The sequence below is a fragment of the Balaenoptera borealis genome (genome assembly GCF_965194805.1).
Source record: "Balaenoptera borealis genome assembly, chromosome: 9".
NCBI lineage: Eukaryota > Metazoa > Chordata > Mammalia > Artiodactyla > Balaenopteridae > Balaenoptera > Balaenoptera borealis.
In genome coordinates this window covers 119,708,552-119,727,501 of record NC_138873.1, presented here as the reverse complement: position 1 = coordinate 119,727,501, position 18,950 = coordinate 119,708,552, and the positions used below count along the sequence as shown (strand labels likewise).

The 18,950-nt window shown below is 42.3% G+C and overlaps 1 protein-coding gene across 2 annotated transcripts in view; it reads left to right on the top strand.

The window, feature by feature from the left end:
• Nucleotides 1–2,057: 2,057 nt before the first annotated feature.
• The window catches only part of ME1 (malic enzyme 1), a 193,170-nt gene continuing 176,277 nt past the window's right edge, over nt 2,058–18,950 (top strand). Inside the window, exon 1 of one of the 2 annotated variants that reach the window (XM_082405864.1) lies at nt 2,058–2,380. In XM_082405864.1, the coding sequence (XP_082261990.1) occupies nt 2,303–2,380 (78 nt within the window). In that variant the 5' untranslated portion in view covers nt 2,058–2,302. The remainder of the gene's footprint in view (nt 2,381–18,950) is intronic. The other variant, XM_082405863.1, reaches the window with a different exon arrangement.

The window sequence follows — 18,950 nt, the reverse complement described above, 5'->3', positions numbered from 1 at the left end:
TGCTACAATCATACTTAAATATGATTAGAGTTCATTGTGCATTAAACTTGGGCAAGAAATATCTGATTTTGACCTAGTATTCTCAACTGCGCATCAGAAACTACAGATTCTAGTTCCTTTGTTTGTGAATCACACCCATTCCTAACTTTGTCAATTGTGTATAGAGTGACTGTAGTTTCTCACAAGGGAAATTATAGCAGAAGTTTTTTCTAATGTGTTTGGTATTTTTAATGTGTTTTTTGTTTTTTGTAATAAAGCCTAAACCTACAAATCTTTAAAAAGGATGGAAAAAGTTGGTGTTCTAGCTAACATTTATGTGGAAAAATAGGTTCTTCCCAGTACTCTTGGAACTGCACATGGGTATACAAAATGACTCCCCCAGCTAGGCCTTATCCTGTCATTCAAGAGGATTGGAGCTCTTTTCATGAGAGAAATAAGCGTGGAAGGGAGATGTGAACTTTACCTGCACCGGCAGGATTTTGTAATCCCTCTGTAATGATGGCTTGGGGGAAGAGCCCACACACTCTTTTGGGGCTACTCCCTATATTTACATCAGCCTTTCTATCTGTAAATATTATATCACAGAACTAGGAATAGACAGGTAATGTGTCTAAATTTATGTAATAAAGAGCTGTATTATAATAAGGTTCTGTTGTACTAACATTTTTGTTTCTTCTTCAGCATCTTGTGTTTTGTTTCCCGGCCTGTTGTTAAACTGGTCTTGTCGCCAATAAAATACGCTAATTGTAATGTACCTCAGTTAATTCAAGAGGGTGAGTTTTGTAAAGTATACCCTCGTCTCAGATGTTGTTGGGTTAATTATTGATGGATTATAGAACTCACAGGGAAAAGTGTTACTGGAATGCAAGGAATCTTGAAAGAACTCTGTGATGCAAATAAAATGTTCTCTATTAAAGCAACTGATTCTAGATAATTTAAAGGCTAGCACTAAGAAACTTCAGGATGGCCAAAAAACAAGACCGTAACAAATCTTTCTGATAAGGAAAAGTAACATAATTAGAAATAAAACACTTTGGTTGAATGTCTAGTTTATGGATATATAAAATCAAACGCTCAATCCCAAGCACTACTTTTTGTAAAATCATTAGGTAGTAACAGGGCAGAAACTAGCGATCCTATTAACTGAAGAAGCAATTGGGGCACAGGAAGCTTTTAGGGTGTGCTGTGTCAGACACTCCTTTTGGATGTGATCTGACTGCTCCAACATTCCTTGAAACTTCAAGTATAAATATCAATAATAATGGAATTCCAGCGCTGGGAGATCATTTATTCCGACCTTCTCGTTTTACCAAAGAAGACACTGAAGCCCTTAAAGACTGAGTTACCCACCATTATTCAGAGAGAGGTTCGTAAACATCTCGGCTTCTAGAACTCTTGGGAACAATATATACGAGATAAATGTGACTGTCCAGTGGGCTCTAACATTTGCACCTTGTCTTTTATATTAATGGCATTAAAATAAAATTCCCAGGGATGATCTACAGAGACTCCTGCGGCGTCGCGGCCCGCACTTTCCTCCCTTGCCTTTCTCCCAGTTCTACCCGGGCCTGTTCTTTCTGGGTCAAGGTTGGTTTCCTCCGAACCCCGGCCCTGGCTGCCATCTGGAACTGTGCACAGCGCGTTTGGAAGAGCCTGATAGGAGGCGAGAGATGAAGTGTCGTTCGCATCAGTCAGTTAAGGCCTTTTGCAAACAGCCCCCGGGCCCCCCCTCTGTGTCCGGGCAGCCGTCCTCTCTGCCCGAGGCTCTCCGTTTCCCACCCCATCTCAACCTCCCCGCGGGGTGCGGCTGCGGGGCCGCCTCGGCCAGGGGTGATGGTGCCCACGGGCCGGGCGGGGGGAACCTGACCTTGCTCCCCATTTGGGTCTCTGGAGCAAGGAGGGCACTGCGTGCGCCACACCGAGCCACGTCCCACGCAGGGATGGGCTGGGAAGGTTGCGACTCTGAACCGATGGCGAGCGGGGACCCTGGGCGTGGAAGGGAGCGGCACCGCCCGGGCCTCGCCCTTCCTCCTCCTCCTTGCTCGCCGCTCGCCTCTTCTCCAGCCATGACTCAGCGCTTCTCGCAGGCTGCCGGGCTGGGGACACGGGCTCCTCGCCGGCCCCTCCCGCCGCGTCCACCCCCTCTCTCCCACCCACGCCCGCCCTCGGCCGCCGGCCCTTCCCCAGCGCCGCCGCCGCCGCCGCAGTCAGCTCGGGCGTCCCGGCAGCATCAGCCGCCCGTCCCGGCCGGACCCGACCTCGCCGACCTCGCCGACCCCGCCGACCCCGCGCGCCGCCCGCCATGCAGCCCCAAGCCCCCGGCCGCCGACACACCCCCCAGCGCGGCTACGCCGTGACCCGGAGCCCCCACCTCAACAAGGTAAGCCCGCCGGCCCCCCCCCCCACCCCGGTCTTGGTCAAGGTCACGGGCAGGCCCCCCGGCGGCGCAGCGGACGCCGCTTGGCCCTTCCGCCCGCGCCCCCGGGATGCCGCCCCGCCGGAGCGCCCCCCGAGAGCCTGGGCGCGGGCCGAACGGAGGGGCCGCCCGTGGGGGTCGGTCCCCGGGAGCGTGCTGGGAAGGGGTGTTGCGGCCCCGCGCTTGGGCATCCTGCTCGGGGAACGGAGGAGATGTAACTTGTTTAAATACCGCTTGGCTTCTCCGAAAGCGAGAGCCGAGGCAAAGAAAGTAGTGGCAGCGACGTGCGTGAATGGAGTGCGCCTGTGAAGGTGGCAGGTGGGCTGCCAGCTCGGCCTCGACGTGCCACGCACGTACGGGGCGCACTCAGGGTGCCCATCACTGGAGCCTGCCGTGCAGCGAGGTGGCCCTGCTGGCCCAGCTCGGCCAGGAACGTGTTCTGAGCGGGGTCACGTGAGCAACCACAAAGTCAAGGCCTCTTGGTTTCTGGAGGGACGGCGGTTGAGGGGCTGGGAATTCGTGGTGGGCGGCTTCTGCCTCGGGGGCCCTGGCGTGGCCTGGCGCAGAATCCCTGCCCCAGACGTGGGACTGTGGGTAAAGCCCTTCCTGTGTCTTTGAACCTGGCCTTCTGGAAAAAAAATTTTTTTTTAAGACTTCTCCTCTTTTTTATGAAAAGGGGAATACAGTGCAAGAGACCCTTTTTCAGATCCTCGTAACATTTCAGTTTTCTTCACTGGTAATGTAAACCTAAGATTTCTCTCAAATGAAAAACACCTGGGAGTGTATCAATTTGCCGACGAGATACTTAGCAGTCACACTTATTTTATCGCCAGGATTTGTCTCTGGATTGTTCCTTTGTTTAAGAGTGTGCTTTCTGACATTTCCTTTAGTACATGGAAAATGCCATCAGTCAGCACAGAGGCCTGTTGGGTCATTTGGGGCTCTCTACCAGACGCTTTTTTTCATCAAGGATTGGACCTCAGCGTCCCCCTCCCCCAACATGGTGCCGGTGATTTGTTAATCATTATTAATGGCTTGAAGACTTGTGATTTCTTTGATTTAATAAACTATAGCTCCTGTGAGTTCTTTTTGATTTTGTGACGACAGGCAACTTTTACTTATCTATGATTATTCAGTATTTCTGGTCATAAAGCATTATGAAATTTTAAATATTTCCTACCTATTTTTTCCTCAGTGATGTTAATTGCTAGTTTGATTTTATTCTTCCTTTTTATTATTCTGCAGGTTGGGCCTATTTTCAGTAGGAAATAAAGGGAAAATTTGATGTGACAAAACAATTTATGACTTTCAGGTGTACCTGCCTGCTGTAATTTATAACCAAATAATGGGTTGCCCCTTAGAAAGGACCACGTGAGTGGTATAGCCTGTTTGAATTTCCTCCAGTCAGGGGCCAGGGTGTCTGTTTCAAGTGGGTTGATGGAATAGGCAATCCCTGAGCAAGAGTCATTATGCCTTTACTGTTTACATCAAGAATTTAATAGTCCTGTACCACAATGTTCATTGCAGCACTATTTACAATAGCCAGGACATGGAAGCAACCTAAATGTCTATTGACAGATGAATGGATAAAGAAGATGTGGCACATTTATACAATGGAATATTACTCAGCCATAAAAAGAAACGAAATTGAGTTATTTGTAGTGAGGTGGATGGACCTAGAATCTGTCATACGGAGTGAAGCAAGTCAGAAAGAGAAAAACAAATACCGTATGCTAACACATATATATGGAATCTAAAAAAAAAAAGTGGTTCTGATGAACCTAGGGGCAGGACAGGAATAAAGACGCAGACATAGAGAATGCACATGAAGACACGGGGAGGGGGAAGGGTAAGCTGGGACGAAGTGAGAGTGGCATGGACATGTATACACTACCAAATGTAAAATAGATAGCTAGTGGGAAGCAGCCGCATAGCACAGGGAGATCAGCTCAGTGCTTTGTGACCACCTAGAGGGGTGCGATAGGGAGGGTGGGAGGGAGACACAAGAGCGAGGAGATATGGGGATGTATGTATATGTATAGCTGATTCACTTTGTTATACAGCAGAAACTAACACAACACTGTAAAGCAATTATACTCCAGTAAAGATGTTAAAAAAAGAAAAGAATTTATGATCTTGAAATCTTTTTAACTCCTGTTCACAAGTAAGGGTTAATTTCCACTTAAGAATAATTATATCACAGAGATCTTCCACCAAAGGCATTAAGGTGTGGTATTTAATGTGTTAAGAACAGGTGTTTTGACTTTGTAACTGAACTTTATTGTCTGCATAGTATCAAATTGGATTTAAAATCCAGGTGGCCAGCTTTGGAGTGATTAATGGAATAAGCTTTACTCTTCTTGTTCAGTCCTAGGACGGTACTGTGGTACCTTGTGGAAGTCACAGAACATCCTCATATGTACCACTGAAACTATAGTTGTGGGATCTTCTTGATGGGCGCTGCTCTGAAGACCTCTGGGCCTTTAAGTTTTCCAGTAGCCCAGAAATTTTTCTTGATGTTTGTGGTAACCTTAGCTGCAAAGAAACTCTAATAGATCTTCCCGCCTGTAACACCCCAGCCTGTCGCCTGGCTACACTAAGCCTTCTTCAGCCACTGTCACACAGACCTTCATCACCTTACCTTTGGGTAACTGGGACAGTTTTCCTGGTTTTATTTTTAGTATTATAGTCTGTCCTCCATGTAGGTATGGAAGAAATATCTTCATCAATTAGCATTTTCTTCATGTTACTCTTCTGTTATCCAAGTATTTTTAGTATGATATTATTTCCTGTTACGTTGAATGTAAAATCAATCTGTCAATTAGGTCTACTGTCTTCTCCACATTTATCTCATTAGGTCCCCAATTTAGTCTTCCACTTAAAATAACATTTGCTGAATGTCTTACTTAGTACTTGCCTTTTTGTCTGTGCGTAATTCCTACAATGAAAATGTCATTAGTTGATTTAATAATGGTCTCTTTGGGGAAGACTTTCCTAATATCTTAGTCCTATTAACATTACTTAACACCTCTGTTTTTAATGTATTCAGTTGTAACATGTCATTTGGTATTTACTGCATTGTATTTTTTCTTATTTGATTTAGATTGTCATAGGAATCGTAATCCTTAGTACAGAATTTTGCTCATTTAACATAAAATAAATGTTTATTTAATGAAGAAACGAGCCATGTTAAAACATTCTTTTTTTTGGTCTTCCAAACAGAAGTCAGCTTTTAAAGCAGGTAGCTTTTAAAGTGGTAGTTTGAGCATTATTCTAAGACATTTCTCCTCTTTAATGTAATTTCTTGAAAGTAAATTCACATTGAAGTCTAAAGCTCAGTTGACTCCATATACCATTATATTGTATAATGGCATATAGTCAGAAAAGGTGGAATTTGGTTTAAGCCTGACCATGCCATGAAATTTTAATTATTTGCTGGATAAGCTTTGGGAGGTGCTTAATCTTGGTACAAATTGAGGTAAACAGTAGATGTGATCTGAATTAAAAAATAAAGAATTTAAGGGAATTCCCTGGCAGTCCAGTGGTTAGGACTCTGTGCTTTCAGTGCTGAGAGCCTGGGTTCAGTCCCTCGTCCCTCATTGGGGAACTAAGATCCCCCAAGCTGCGCGGCACAGCCAAAAATAAATAAATAAAAAATAAAATAAAATAAAGAATTTAAAAAACCTTAGAGAAATAGAATCTTTTTTCATTGGTAATAATTCATGTCTGGTTCTTACTGTTTGTATACTCAAGTATACATCATTGCAGGTAGGATTTCATCATAGCATTTGGAGAAGCATTTCTACTTCACACTTATGAGATTCAGTATCTTTCTGTTCACAGCCCAAATTACTTTTGAGGTGCTTATCTTTGTCTGTGTTATATAAGCTCATTTAATTTAATGTTTATAATTTTCAAGGATACTGTCTGATTTAGATGAGTTGTGTTTCAAATTTTTTCTCAGGAATTTTCAATAATAGACATTAATAATGTGTCATAAATCACTCTTCAAAATGAAAATTCTACATACAAAAGTAATCATACTTATTTTTTTATTTCTCGACTTATTAGTTTGCTTTATTTGTGCAATGGTAGAAAACACTAATTGATACTTTAATCATAATTAAGTTGTGTTTACATGGTTTCTGTATCTTTAAGATGAAATGATAATGTGACCTACAAGTAAATCTCTCAAAGATACCAGTCGTCAACATTTTAGGCAGTTAGATCCAGTTTAAGATAGTGATGGTGATTTATCTAAGTCAGTTTTGGTTAGCTTATTAACTTTTAAATGTGAGAAATGAGCTTCTGGGGAAGTGCTTTTGTAGACGTTTGTCTTGATATGTCAAGACCTCGTTAGCTGAATGTGTTGTAGGGAAAAAAGAGAGAAACAAGGCTGATGACTGTGAAGGAAAGTTACCTTAAACCCCCTCTTTTTCTTCAGCGTAAACTATACCAGAAGGAATCATTCAGAAAGTTTTCACCTAGCACAGTTCTCTGGAGTTGCCTCAGCAATATGGTAAACTGATATATTATTTAACGTGGAATCCCACTGATGTGAAGCCCATTGTAATGAAGTGTTCAGCCATACACCTACCTCCATATTTGTCTATTGCCTTGGCAATGCAGGAGAGTACAAAACCAAACAATGCAGTGTTCTAATGAGTAGAAAGATGAATTTGATTTGAGAACTGGTGATGTGGAGTACAGAAAATGTTGAAGAGAGGAATAGGTCTGAGATTTTTCATTTTGTGTTCTGATGTCCTTCAAACTTTCGGGCAAGTGTGGAAAATGCGAAATAATGGAATGAACCCTCTAAGACTTTGTGTCTAGAAGAAATGAGTCCAAGTCCCAATTCTTTTCATTAGCAGTTGTGAGATTTTGAGTGAGATTTTCTTAACTGGCTTCAGTTATTGTCTTTATAAAACAGAGTGATGATTTCATTTATTGATCTCTTTCAAATTTTAACAAATATTCAGAATCCACTATATGCTAGGTAATATTCCGGGTGCAGGGGATATAGCAATGAATAAGATTCCTGCTTTGGATGTACTTACATTTCCATTGTAATATGATTTCTGTTTTACCTCTTTCCTCAGATATTAAAGAGTGCATATTAGTTTTTTCTGACATATTATAAAACAGGTTTTTTATTACTACAACTAATTATTGGTGTGGTAATATTTTTATATAGAGAGTCTGAACTCATAGCTGGAACGGTTATGAAGCACTTATTTTTTTATGTACTTTTTACCCCCTTCTCTCTTGAATTTTTATTTTTTTTTTATTTTTATTTTTGGCTGTGTTGGGTCTTCGTTTCTGTGCGAGGGCTTTCTCTAGTTGCGGCAAGCGGGGGCCACTCTTCATCGCGATGGGCGGGCCTCTCACTATCACAGCCTCTCTTGTTGTGGAGCACAGGCTCCAGACGCGCAGGCTCAGTAGTTGTGGCTCACGGGCCTAGTTGCTCTGTGGCATGTGGGATCTTCCCAGACCAGGGCTCGAACCCGTGTGCCCTGCATTGGCAGGCAGACTGTCAACCACTGCGCCACCAGGGAAGCCCCTCTCTTGAATTTTTGATTTAACAAATCAAACATGATTGTGTGACCTATTAAATTTATGAGTGTCATAGTAAAAAATAAAACTATACTTTCTCTCTGGGAGAGACAGATGGACATTTTACTCTCAGATTCATGTAAGTGAGCCTGACTGACATCACATGACCTTTGCAGTCTTTCATAGATTTTCACAGAATGCCAGGTGTAGGTTAAAAAATGTCTTTGTGAAGAAAAAGAACAAGGAAAGCTTTTTGCTTCTCAGTACTCTGCTCAAAGTGTGTGAAGGCTTGGAAGTGTGAAAGAAAGGTAGAGGTATGCCCTGGGGAGTTAAAATTGCTGAGGTGAGAGCAGTGAAATGCAAAGATACGAAATTTAAAAGTTCCAGTGGTGTGAAACCAGCCTTTAATCTATTTGACTTTGGAAGTAGTCAGTTACTCCGACAAAACAAGTATATGGACCGTTTTCCAATGGCTTTCAAAACTGACATGACCAAATACTGTTACAGACTCCAAGTGGACTGATTTGGTCTATTCATTACATCATTATTTATTTTATGTTACTGAGCCAGCTCAACAAACTTGTTGATAGCGTACGGACCCAGAATTGATCAGCAGACATATTACAATTCAGTAGGACTAAGCTGGGAATGTTTCTAAGCTAAATTATTAAGAAATTTTCTTAGACATGGGGCCTAAATATAAAGTGTGGTTGTTTGTGTTCTTTTTTTTTGTTTTTTGTTTTTGTTTTTGTTTTGTTTTTTAAACATTTTTATTGAAGTATAATTGCCTTACAATGGTGTGTTAGCTTCTGCTTTATAACAAAGTGAATCAGTTATACATATACAATATGTTCCCATTTCTCTTCCATCTTGCATCTCCCTCCCTCCCACCCTCCCCATCCCACCCCTCTAGGTGGTCACAAAGCACCGAGCTGATCTCCCTGTGCTATGTGGCTGCTTCCCACTAGCTATCTATTTTACATTTGGTAGTGTATATATGTCCATGACACTCTCTTACCCTGTCACATCTCACCCCACCCCCTCCCCATATCCTCAAGTCCATTCTCTAGTAGGTCTGTGTCTTTATTCCCATCTTGCCACTAGGTTCTTCATGGCCTTTTTTTTTTTTTTTTTCCTTAGATTCCGTATATATGTGTTAGCATACTGTATTTGTTTTTCTCTTTCTGACTTACTTCACTCTGTATGACAGACTCTAACTCCATCCACCTCATTACAAATACCTCCATTTCATTTCTTTTTATGGCTGAGTAATATTCCATTGTATATATGTGCCACATCTTCTTTATCCATTCATCTGTCGATGGACATTTAGGTTGCTTCCATGTCCTGGCTATTGTAAATAGAGCTGCAATGAACATTTTGGTACATGACTCTTTTTGACCTATGGTTTTCTCAGGGTATATGCCCAGTAGTGGGATTGCTGGGTCGTATGGTAGTTCTATTTGTAGTTTTTTAAGGAACCTCCATACTGTTCTCCATAGTGGCTGTATCAATTTACATTCCCACCAACAGTGCAAGAGTGTTCCCTTTCCTCCACACCCTCTCCAGCATTTATTGTTTCTAGATTTTTTGATGATGTCCATTCTGACTGGTGTGAGATGATATCTCATTGTAGTTTTGATTTGCATTTCTCTAATGATTAATGATGTTGAGCATTCTTTCATGTGTCTGTAGGCCATCTGTATATCTTCTTTGGAGAAGTGTCTATTTAGGTCTTCTGCCCATTTTTGGATTGGGTTGTTGGTTTTTTTGTTATTGAGCTGCATGAGCTGCTTGTAAATCTTGGAGATTAATCCTTTGTCAGTTGCTTCATTTGCAAATATTTTCTCCCATTCTGATGGTTGTCTTTTGGTCTTGTTTATGGTTTCCTTTGCTGTGCAAAAGCTTTTAAGTTTCATTAGGTCCCATTTGTTTATTTGTGTTCTTATTTCCATTTCTCTGGGAGCTGGGTCAAAAAGAATCTTGCTGTGATGTATGTCATAGAGTGTTCTGCCTATGTTTTCCTCTAAGAGTTTGATAGTGTCTGCCCTTACACTTAGGTCTTTAATCCATTTTGAGTTTATTTTTGTGCATGGTGTCAGGGAGTGTTCTAATTTCATACTTTTACATGTACCTGTCCAATTTTCCCAGCACCACTTATTGAAGAGGCTGTCTTTTCTCCACTGTATATGCTTGCCTCCTTTATCAAAGATAAGGTGACCATATGTGTGTGGGTTTATCTCTGGGCTTTCTATCCTGTTCCATTGATCTATATTTCTGTTTTTGTGCCAGTACCAAACTGTCTTGATTACTGTAGCTTTGTAATATAGTCTGAAGTCAGGGAGCCTGATTCCGCCAGCTCCATTTTTCGTTCTCAAGATTGCTTTGGCTATTCGGGGTCTTTTGTGTTTCCATACAAATTGTGAAATTTTTTGTTCTAGTTCTGTGAAAAATGCCAGTGGTAGTTTGATAGGGATTGCATTGAATCTGTAGATTGCTTTGGGTAGTAGAGTCATTTTCACAATGTTGATTCTTCCAATCCAGGAACATGGTATATCTCTCCATCTATTTGTATCATCTTTAATTTCTTTCATCAGTGTCTTATAATTCTCTGGATACAGGTCTTTTGTCTCCTTAGGTAGGTTTATTCCTAGATATTTTATTCTTTTTGTTGCAATGGTAAACGGGAGTGTTTTCTTAATTTCACTTTCAGATTTTTTGTCATTAGTGTATAGAAATGCAAGAGATTTCTGTGCATTAATTTTGTATCCTGCTACTTTACCAAATTCATTGATTAGCTCTAGGAGTTTTCTGGTAGCATCTTTAGGATTCTCTATGTATAGTATCATGTCATCTGCAAACAGTGACAGCTTTACTTCTTCTTTTCCGATTTGGATTCCTTTTATTTCTTTGTCTTCTCTGATTGCTGTGGCTAACACTTCCAAAACTATGTTGAATAATAGTGGTGAGAGTGGGCAACCTTGTCTTGTTCCTGATCTTAGTGGAAATGGTTTCAGTTTTTCACCATTGAGGACAATGTTGGCTGTGGGTTTGTCATATATGGCCTTTATTATGTTGAGGAAAGTTCCCTCTATGCCTACTTTCTGCAGGGCTTTTATCATAAATGGGTGTTGAATTTTGTCGAAAGCTTTCTCTGCATCTATTGAGATGATCATATGTTTTTTCTCCTTCAATTTGTTAATATGGTGTATCACATTGATTGATTTGCGTATATTGAAGAATCCTTGCATTCCTGGGATAAACCCCACTTGATCATGGTGTATTATCCTTTTAATGTGCTGTTGGATTCTGTTTGCTAGTATTTTGTTGAGGATTTTTGCATCTATGTTCATCAGTGATATTGGCCTGTAGTTTTCTTTCTTTGTGACATCTTTGTCTGGTTTTGGTATCAGGGTGATGGTGGCCTCGTAGAATGAGTTTGGGAGTGTTCCTCCCTCTGCAATATTTTGGAAGAGTTTGAGAAGGATAGGTGTTAGCTCTTCTCTAAATGTTTGATAGAATTCACCTGTGAAGCCATCTGGTCCTGGGCTTTTGTTTGTTGGAAGGTTTTTAATCACAGTGTCAATTTCAGTGTTTGTGATTGGTCTGTTCATATTTTCTATTTCTTCCTGGTTCAGTCTCGGCAGGTTGTGCATTTCTAAGAATCTGTCCATTTCTTCCAGGTTGTCCATTTTATTGGCATAGAGTTGCTTGTAGTAATCTCTCATTATCTTTTGTATTTCTGCAGTGTCAGTGGTTACTTCTCCTTTTTCATTTCTAATTCTATTGATTTGAGTCTTCTCCCTTTTTCTCTTGGTGAGTCTGGCTAATGGTTTATCAATTTTGTTTATCTTCTCAAAGAACCAGCTTTTAGTTTCATTGATTTTTGCTATTGTTTCCTTCATTTCTTTTTCATTTATTTCTGACCTGATCTTTATAATTTCTTTCCTTCTGCTAGCTTTGGGGTTTTTTTGTTCTTCTTTCTCTAATTGCTTTAGGTGCAAGGTTAGGTTGTTTATTCGAGATGTTTCCTGTTTCTTGAGGTAGGCTTGTATTGCTATAAACTTCCCTCTTAGCACTGCTTTTGCTGCGTCCCATAGGTTTTGGGTCGTCGTATCTCCATTGTCATTTGTTTCTAGGTATTTTTTGATTTCCCCTTTGATTTCTTCAGTGATCACTTCGTTATTAAGTAGTGTATTGTGTAGCCTCCATGTGTTTGTATTTTTTACAGATCTTTTCCTGTAATTGATATCTAGTCTCATAGCGTTGTGGTCGGAAAAGATACTTGATACGATTTCAATTTTCTTAAATTTACCAAGGCTTGATTTGTGACCCAAGATATGATCTATCCTGGAGAATGTTCCATGAGCACTTGAGAAAAATGTGTATTCTGTTGTTTTTGGGTGGAATGTCCTATAAATATCAATTAAGTCCATCTTGTTTAATGTATCATTTAAAGCTTGTGTTTCCTTATTTATTTTCATTTTGGATGATCTGTCCATTGGTGAAAGTGGGGTGTTAAAGTCCCCTACTATGATTGTGTTGCTGTCGATTTCCCCTTTTATGGCTGTTAGTATTTGCCTTATGTATTGAGGTGCTCCTATGTTGGGTGCATAAATATTTACAATTGTTATACCTTCCTCTTGGATCGATCCCTTGATCATTATATAGTGTCCTTCTTTGTCTCTTGTAATAGTCTTTATTTTAAAGTCTATTTTGTCTGATATGAGAATTGCTACTCCAGCTTTCTTTTGATTTCCATTTGCATGGAATATCTTTTTCCATCCCCTCACTTTCAGTTTGTATGTGTCTCTAGGTCTGAAGTGGGTCTCTTGTAGACAGCATATATATGGGTCTTGTTTTTGTATCCATTCAGCCAGCCTGTGTCTTTTGGTGGGAGCATTTAATCCATTTACATTCAAGGTAATTATCGATATGTATGTTCCTATTCCCATTTTCTTAAATGTTTTGGGTTTGTTATTGTAGGTGTTTTCCTTCTCTTGTGTTTCTTGCCTAGAGAAGTTCCTTTAGCATTTGTTGTAAAGCTGGTTTGGTGGTGCTGAACTCTCTCAGCTTTTGCTTGTCTGTAAAGGTTTTAATTTCTCCATCACATCTGAATGAGATCCTTGCTGGGTAGAGTAATCTTGGTTGTAGGTTTTTCTCCTTCATCACTTTAAGTATATCCTGCCACTCCCTTCTGGCTTGCAGAGTTTCTGCTGAAAGATCAGATGTTAAACTTATGGGGATTCCCTTGTGTGTTATTTGTTGTTTTTCCCTTGCTGCCTTTTATATGTTTTCCTTATATTTAATTTTTGACAGTTTGATTAATATGTGCCTTGACGTGTTTCTCCTTGGGTTTATCCTGTATGGGACTCTCTGTGCTTCCAGGACTTGATTAACTATTTCCTTTCCCATATTAGGGAAGTTTTCAACTATAATCTCTTCAAATATTTTCTCAGTCCCTTTCTTTTTCTCTTCTTCTTCTGGGACCCCTATAATTCGAATGTTGGTGCGTTTAATGTTGTCCCAGAGGTCTCTGAGCCTGTCCTCAGTTCTTTTCATTCTTTTTTCTTTATCCTGCTCTGCAGTAGTTATTTCCACCATTTTATCTTCCAGGTCACTTATCCTTTCTTCTGCCTCAGTTATTCTGCTATTGATCCCATCTAGAGTATTTTTAATTTCATTTATTGTGTTTTTCATCATTGCTTGGTTCCTCTTTAGTTCTTCTACGTCCTTGTTAAATGTTTCTTGCATTTTGTCTATTCTATTTCCGAGATGTTGGATCATCCTTACTATCATTATTCTGAATTCTTTTTCAGGTAGACTACCTATTTCCTCTTCATTTGTTAAGTCTAGTGTGTTTTGACCCTGCTCCTTCATCTGCTGTGTGTTTTTCTGTCGTCTCATTTTGCTTATCTTACTGTGTTTGGGGTCTCCTTATCACAGGTTGCAGGTTCGTAGTTCCCGTTGTTTTTGGTATCTGTCCCCAGTGGCTAAGGTTGGTTCAGTGGGTTGTGTAGGCTTCCTGGTGGAGGGAACTAGTGCCTGAGCTCTGGTGGATGAGGCTGGATCTTGTCTTTCTGGTGGGCACGTCCCCATCTGGTGGTGTATTTTGGGGTGTCTGTGGCCTTATTATGATTTTAGGCAGCCTCTCTGCTAATGGATGGGGCTGTGTTCGTGTCTTGCTAGTTGTTTGGCATAGGGTGTTCAGCACTGTAGCTTGCTGGTCATTGAGTGATGCTGGGTCTTGATGTTGAGATGGAGCTCTCTGAGAGATTTTTGCCGTTTGGTATTACGTGGAGCTGGGAGGTCTCTTGTGGACCAGTGTCCTGAAGTTGGCTCTCCCACCTCCGAGGTACGGCCCTGATGCCTGGCTGAAGCACCAAGAGCCTTTCGTCCACACGGCTCAGAGTAAAAGGGAGAAAAAATAGAAAGAAAGAAAGAGGCTATAATATAGTGAAGTAAAATAAAGCTATTATAAAGCAAAGGTATACAGACAAAATCTCCCCCAGAAGCATATACATATATACTCACAAAAAAAAGGAAAAGGGGAAAAATTAATATATCCTGCTCCCAAAGTCCACCTCCTGAATTTGGGGTGATTCGTTGTCTATTCAGGTATTCAACAGATGCAGGCACATCAAGTTGTTTGTGGAGTTTTAATCCGCTGCTTCTGAGGCTGCTGGGAGAGATTTCCCTTTCTCTTCTTTGTTCGCACAGCTCCCGGGGTTCAGCTTTGGATTTGGACCCGCCTCTGCGTGTAGGTCGCCTGAGGGCGTCTGTTCCCCGCCCAGACAGGACGGGGTTAAAGGAGCAGCTGCTTCGGGGACTCTGGCTCACCCAGGCCGCGGGGAGGGAGGGGTACAGAGGAGGCGGGGCGAGCCTGCGGCGTCAGAGGCCGGCGTGACGTTGCACCAGCCTGAGGTGCGCAGTGCGTTCCCCCGGGGAAGTTGTCCCTGGATCACGGGACGCTGGCAGTGGCGGGCTGCACGGGCTCCCGGGAGGGGCGGTGTGGAGAGTGACCTGTGCTCGCACACAGGCTTTTTGGAGGCAGCAGCAGCAGCCCCAGCGTCTCACGCCCGTCTCTGGGGTCCGCGCTGATAGCCGCGGCTCGCGCCAGTCTCTGGAGCTCGTTTAGGCGGCGCTCTGAATCCCCTCTCCTTGCGCGCCGCGAAACAAAGAGGCAAGAAAAAGTCTCTTGCCTCTTCGGCAGCTGCAGACCTTTTCCCGGTCTCCTTCCCAGCCAGCTGTGGTGCGCTAACCCCTTCAGGCTGTGTTCACGCCACCAGCCCCAGTCCTCTCCCTGCGATCGACCGAAGCCCGAGCCTCAGCTCCCAGCCCCGCCCGCCCCGGCGGGGGAGCAGACAAGCCTCTCGGGCTGGTGAGCGCTGCTCAGCGCCGAGCCTCTGTGCGGGAATCTCTCCGTTTTTCCCTCTGCGCCCCTGTTGCTGTGGGATCCGCGCTGTTAGCCATGGCTCGCGCCCGTCTCTGAAGTTCGTTTAGGCCGCGCTCTGAATCCCCTCTCCTCGCGCACCAGGAAACAGGGAAGAAAAAGTCTCTTGCCTCTTCGGTAGCTGCAGACTTTTTCCCTGACTCCCTCCCGGCTAGCTGTGGTGCACTAACCCCTTCAGGCTGTGTTCACGCCGCCAACCCCAGTCCTCTCCCTGCGATCCGACCGAAGCCCGAGCCTCAGCTCCCAGCCCCGCCCGCCCCGGCGGCTGAGCAGACAAGCCTCTCGGGCTGGTGAGTGCTGGTCGGCGCCGAGCCTCCGTGCGGGAAGTGCGGGAATCTCTCCGCTTTGCCCTCCGCACCCCTGTGGCTGCGCTCTCCTCCGTGGCTCCGAAGCTTCCCCCCTCTGCCACCCGCAGTCTCTGCCCGCGAAGGGGCTTCCTAGTGCGTGGAAATCTTTCCTCCTTCACAGCTCCCTCCCACTGGTGCAGGTGCCGTCCCTATTCTTTTGTCTCTGTTATTTTTTTTTTCTTTTGCCCTACCCAAGTACGGGGGGAGTTTCTTGCCTTTTGGGAGGTCTGACGTTTTCTGCCAGCGTTCAGTGGGTGTTCTGTAGGAGCAGTTCCACGTGTAGGTGTATTTCTACTGTATCTGTGGGAAGGAAGGTGATCTCCGCGTCTTACTCTTCCGCCATCTTCTCTCCTCCCTTAGTAGAATTTACGGAGAATTCCTTGGTGGTCCAGTAGTTAGGACTTGGCGCTTTCACTGCTGTGGCCCGGATTCAATGCCTGGTAGGGGAACTAAGATCCTGCAAGCTGCCCCATCTTCTAATTGGAATTACCAGTACCCAGGACTTCACTTTCTTGGTAACAAGAGACCTGTGACAAGTTTCATGAGCCATTAGAAGGTATTTTCCATCCTCTGCACTATCTTGCGAGTCCTCCCCTTGGCGCTCTGCGGCATAATCACGAGAAAACTCCGAGTTCCTGGCTTCTCCCTGGGGAGGAAAAGAAAAGACTGAAATATTCATGCAACATTCAGACTTTTGGCGAAAGTACCCAAGGGGCTGATTTCTGTCTTCGTTTGTATTCTTAAAGTGCTATTTAAAATATTTTATGGCTTATATATTAATTTTTACCTGTCTGTAGCTTCGTGTATGTAATATAGTACACTTTAAAACAAAGGATTAATGTTGCCTTAAATGAATTTAGAGAATTTAAAACATCAATATTTTTCCTCAGGCCCTGAAGATATATCTAAGTTAACCATTAACTAAACTGGCTTCAGATACTTGAGGCCTTTGAGATTAAAGACAGGGGAGAGACACTATGGCTTTAAATATCTGTAGTTTAATCTGGTAGTTTGGGAAGTCAATATAGTAATTGATAATGTTCTCTAAAACACGGAAATATAACTATTAGAGTTTCTATGCTAATAAACTCTAGACCTAAAACACTAATTTTTTTTTAAATAAGTAATGGTCGAGTAAGAACATCAGCAAAAGTACTTACATGTTCATAGGAACATGGTTCTATGAATTACATCAGGAATTCATTATGAGTATCTCTGCAGTAGTTAAATTCTAAACTGTCTCACTAAGACCTGACGATCTGGAGACTGAAGGAGGCCTAAGACTCCATTAAAATATTAAGGCTGGGCCCCTTAAGCTTGCAGTATATTAAAATACATTTAAGACATCTATTCAGAGTCCTCTAAGATATTTAAAAATTTTTTTGATTGTGAGACAGTGTATATATACATACATAATATATGTGTAAACACATTGTTATGGGCTGAATTGTGTCCTCCCCAAAATCATATGTTGAAGTTCTAACCCCAGTCTCTCTGTATTTAACCATATTTGGAGATAAGGTCTTTAAAGAGGTAATTAAATTAAAATCAGGTCTTTAGGGTGGGCCCTAATCTAATATGACTGATGTCCTTATAAGAAGAGGAGATCAGGACACATACACAGGAAAGTCAGTGTGAAGACAGTGGGAGAAGATAGGCATCTACAAGTCAATGAGAGAAGCCTCGGAATATAAGCAGCCCTGCCCACAGACATGTTGATTGTGAGAAAATGAATTTTGTTGTTTTAGCCACCCAGTGTGGTACTTTGTTATGGCACCTTAGCAAACTACCACATTTATGTAATTGAAACAAAATTTTATAATACAGTACTTGCTGTGTATAGCACACTCTAGTAGTATCCCATTTCAATTTTTTAAAAATGTTGGTTGTGATTCATTAATGAATCACAATCCATTTAATCCATTTTAAAATCTGAGTTAAAAAAAAATCTGCTCTATTGCTTAAGTAGTGCATTTATGTGCCTGGGAAGATTATTGCAGAGTGACTTTCTCTTCTGTGTCTTAGTGTTGTATATGAAGTTTGAGTTTGTCTTGGCAGTACTGGCCCAGTCTCCTTTTGTTTTTCCATCTACCTGTCCAAATTGAGGTATCTCTTAAACCAATAATCTTGAAACTATGAGAATGTTATTGTTGTAAGTAATATTGGCAGGTCTGGTTAGTAAGCCAAACAGTGTCCTTACTTATGTACCCAGAGCCAATAAGAAATTGAAACTTGGTTAGTGAGCATTTTTACGGGCCTTTAAACTTTTTACTTATTCAAAATCTTGCTTATATTTAATTTTTACGTATGTTAACTATATCATAATAATATGACAGAATTGAGAACAAATTGGTCATTATGAATAAATATGAAAGAAGATTAACTCTAATAAAATTATTTTCAGATTGTTTCACAAAGCACAGGCAAGCTATGCTGAATATGAGATACACTGAGAACAAAATGTTACAGAAAGGCTAAAAATAAAGATATGAGAAAGTGCAAACAGCAAGAAATCAGGGTTATCCTGACATCAGACAATATAGAGTTCATGTCAAAAAGCATTAAATGATCAGGACTTTCCTGGTTGCGCAGTGATTAAGAATCTGCCTACCAATGCAGGGGTCCCGGGTTCGAGCCCTGGTCTGGGAAGATTCCACACGCCGCGGAGCAACTAAACCCGTGCACCACAACTACTGAGCCTGCGCTCTAGAGCCCGCGAGCCACAACTACTGAGCCCGCGTGCCTAGAGCCAGTGCTCCACAACAAGAGAAGCCACCACAATGTGAAGCCCGTGCACCACAATGAAGAGTAGCCTCTGCTCGCTTCAATTAGAGAAAGCCCGCGTGCAGAAACGAAGACCTAACGCAGCCAGGAATAAATAAATAAATTTATTTATTTATTTATTTATTTTCAAATTTATAGAGAGAATGTTTTTGCTTATCTCTTTTAAATTTTATTTATTTATTTATTTATGGCTGTGTTGGGTTCTCGCTTCGGCGCGAGGGCTTTCTCCAGTTGTGGCAAGTGGGGGCCACTCTTCATTGCAGTGCGTGGGCCTCTCACTATCGCGGCCTCTCTTGTTGCGGAGCACAGGCTCCAGACGCGCAGGCTCAGTAATTGTGGCTCACGGGCCCAGCTGCTCCGTGGCACGTGGGATCTTCCGGGACCAGGGCTCGAACCT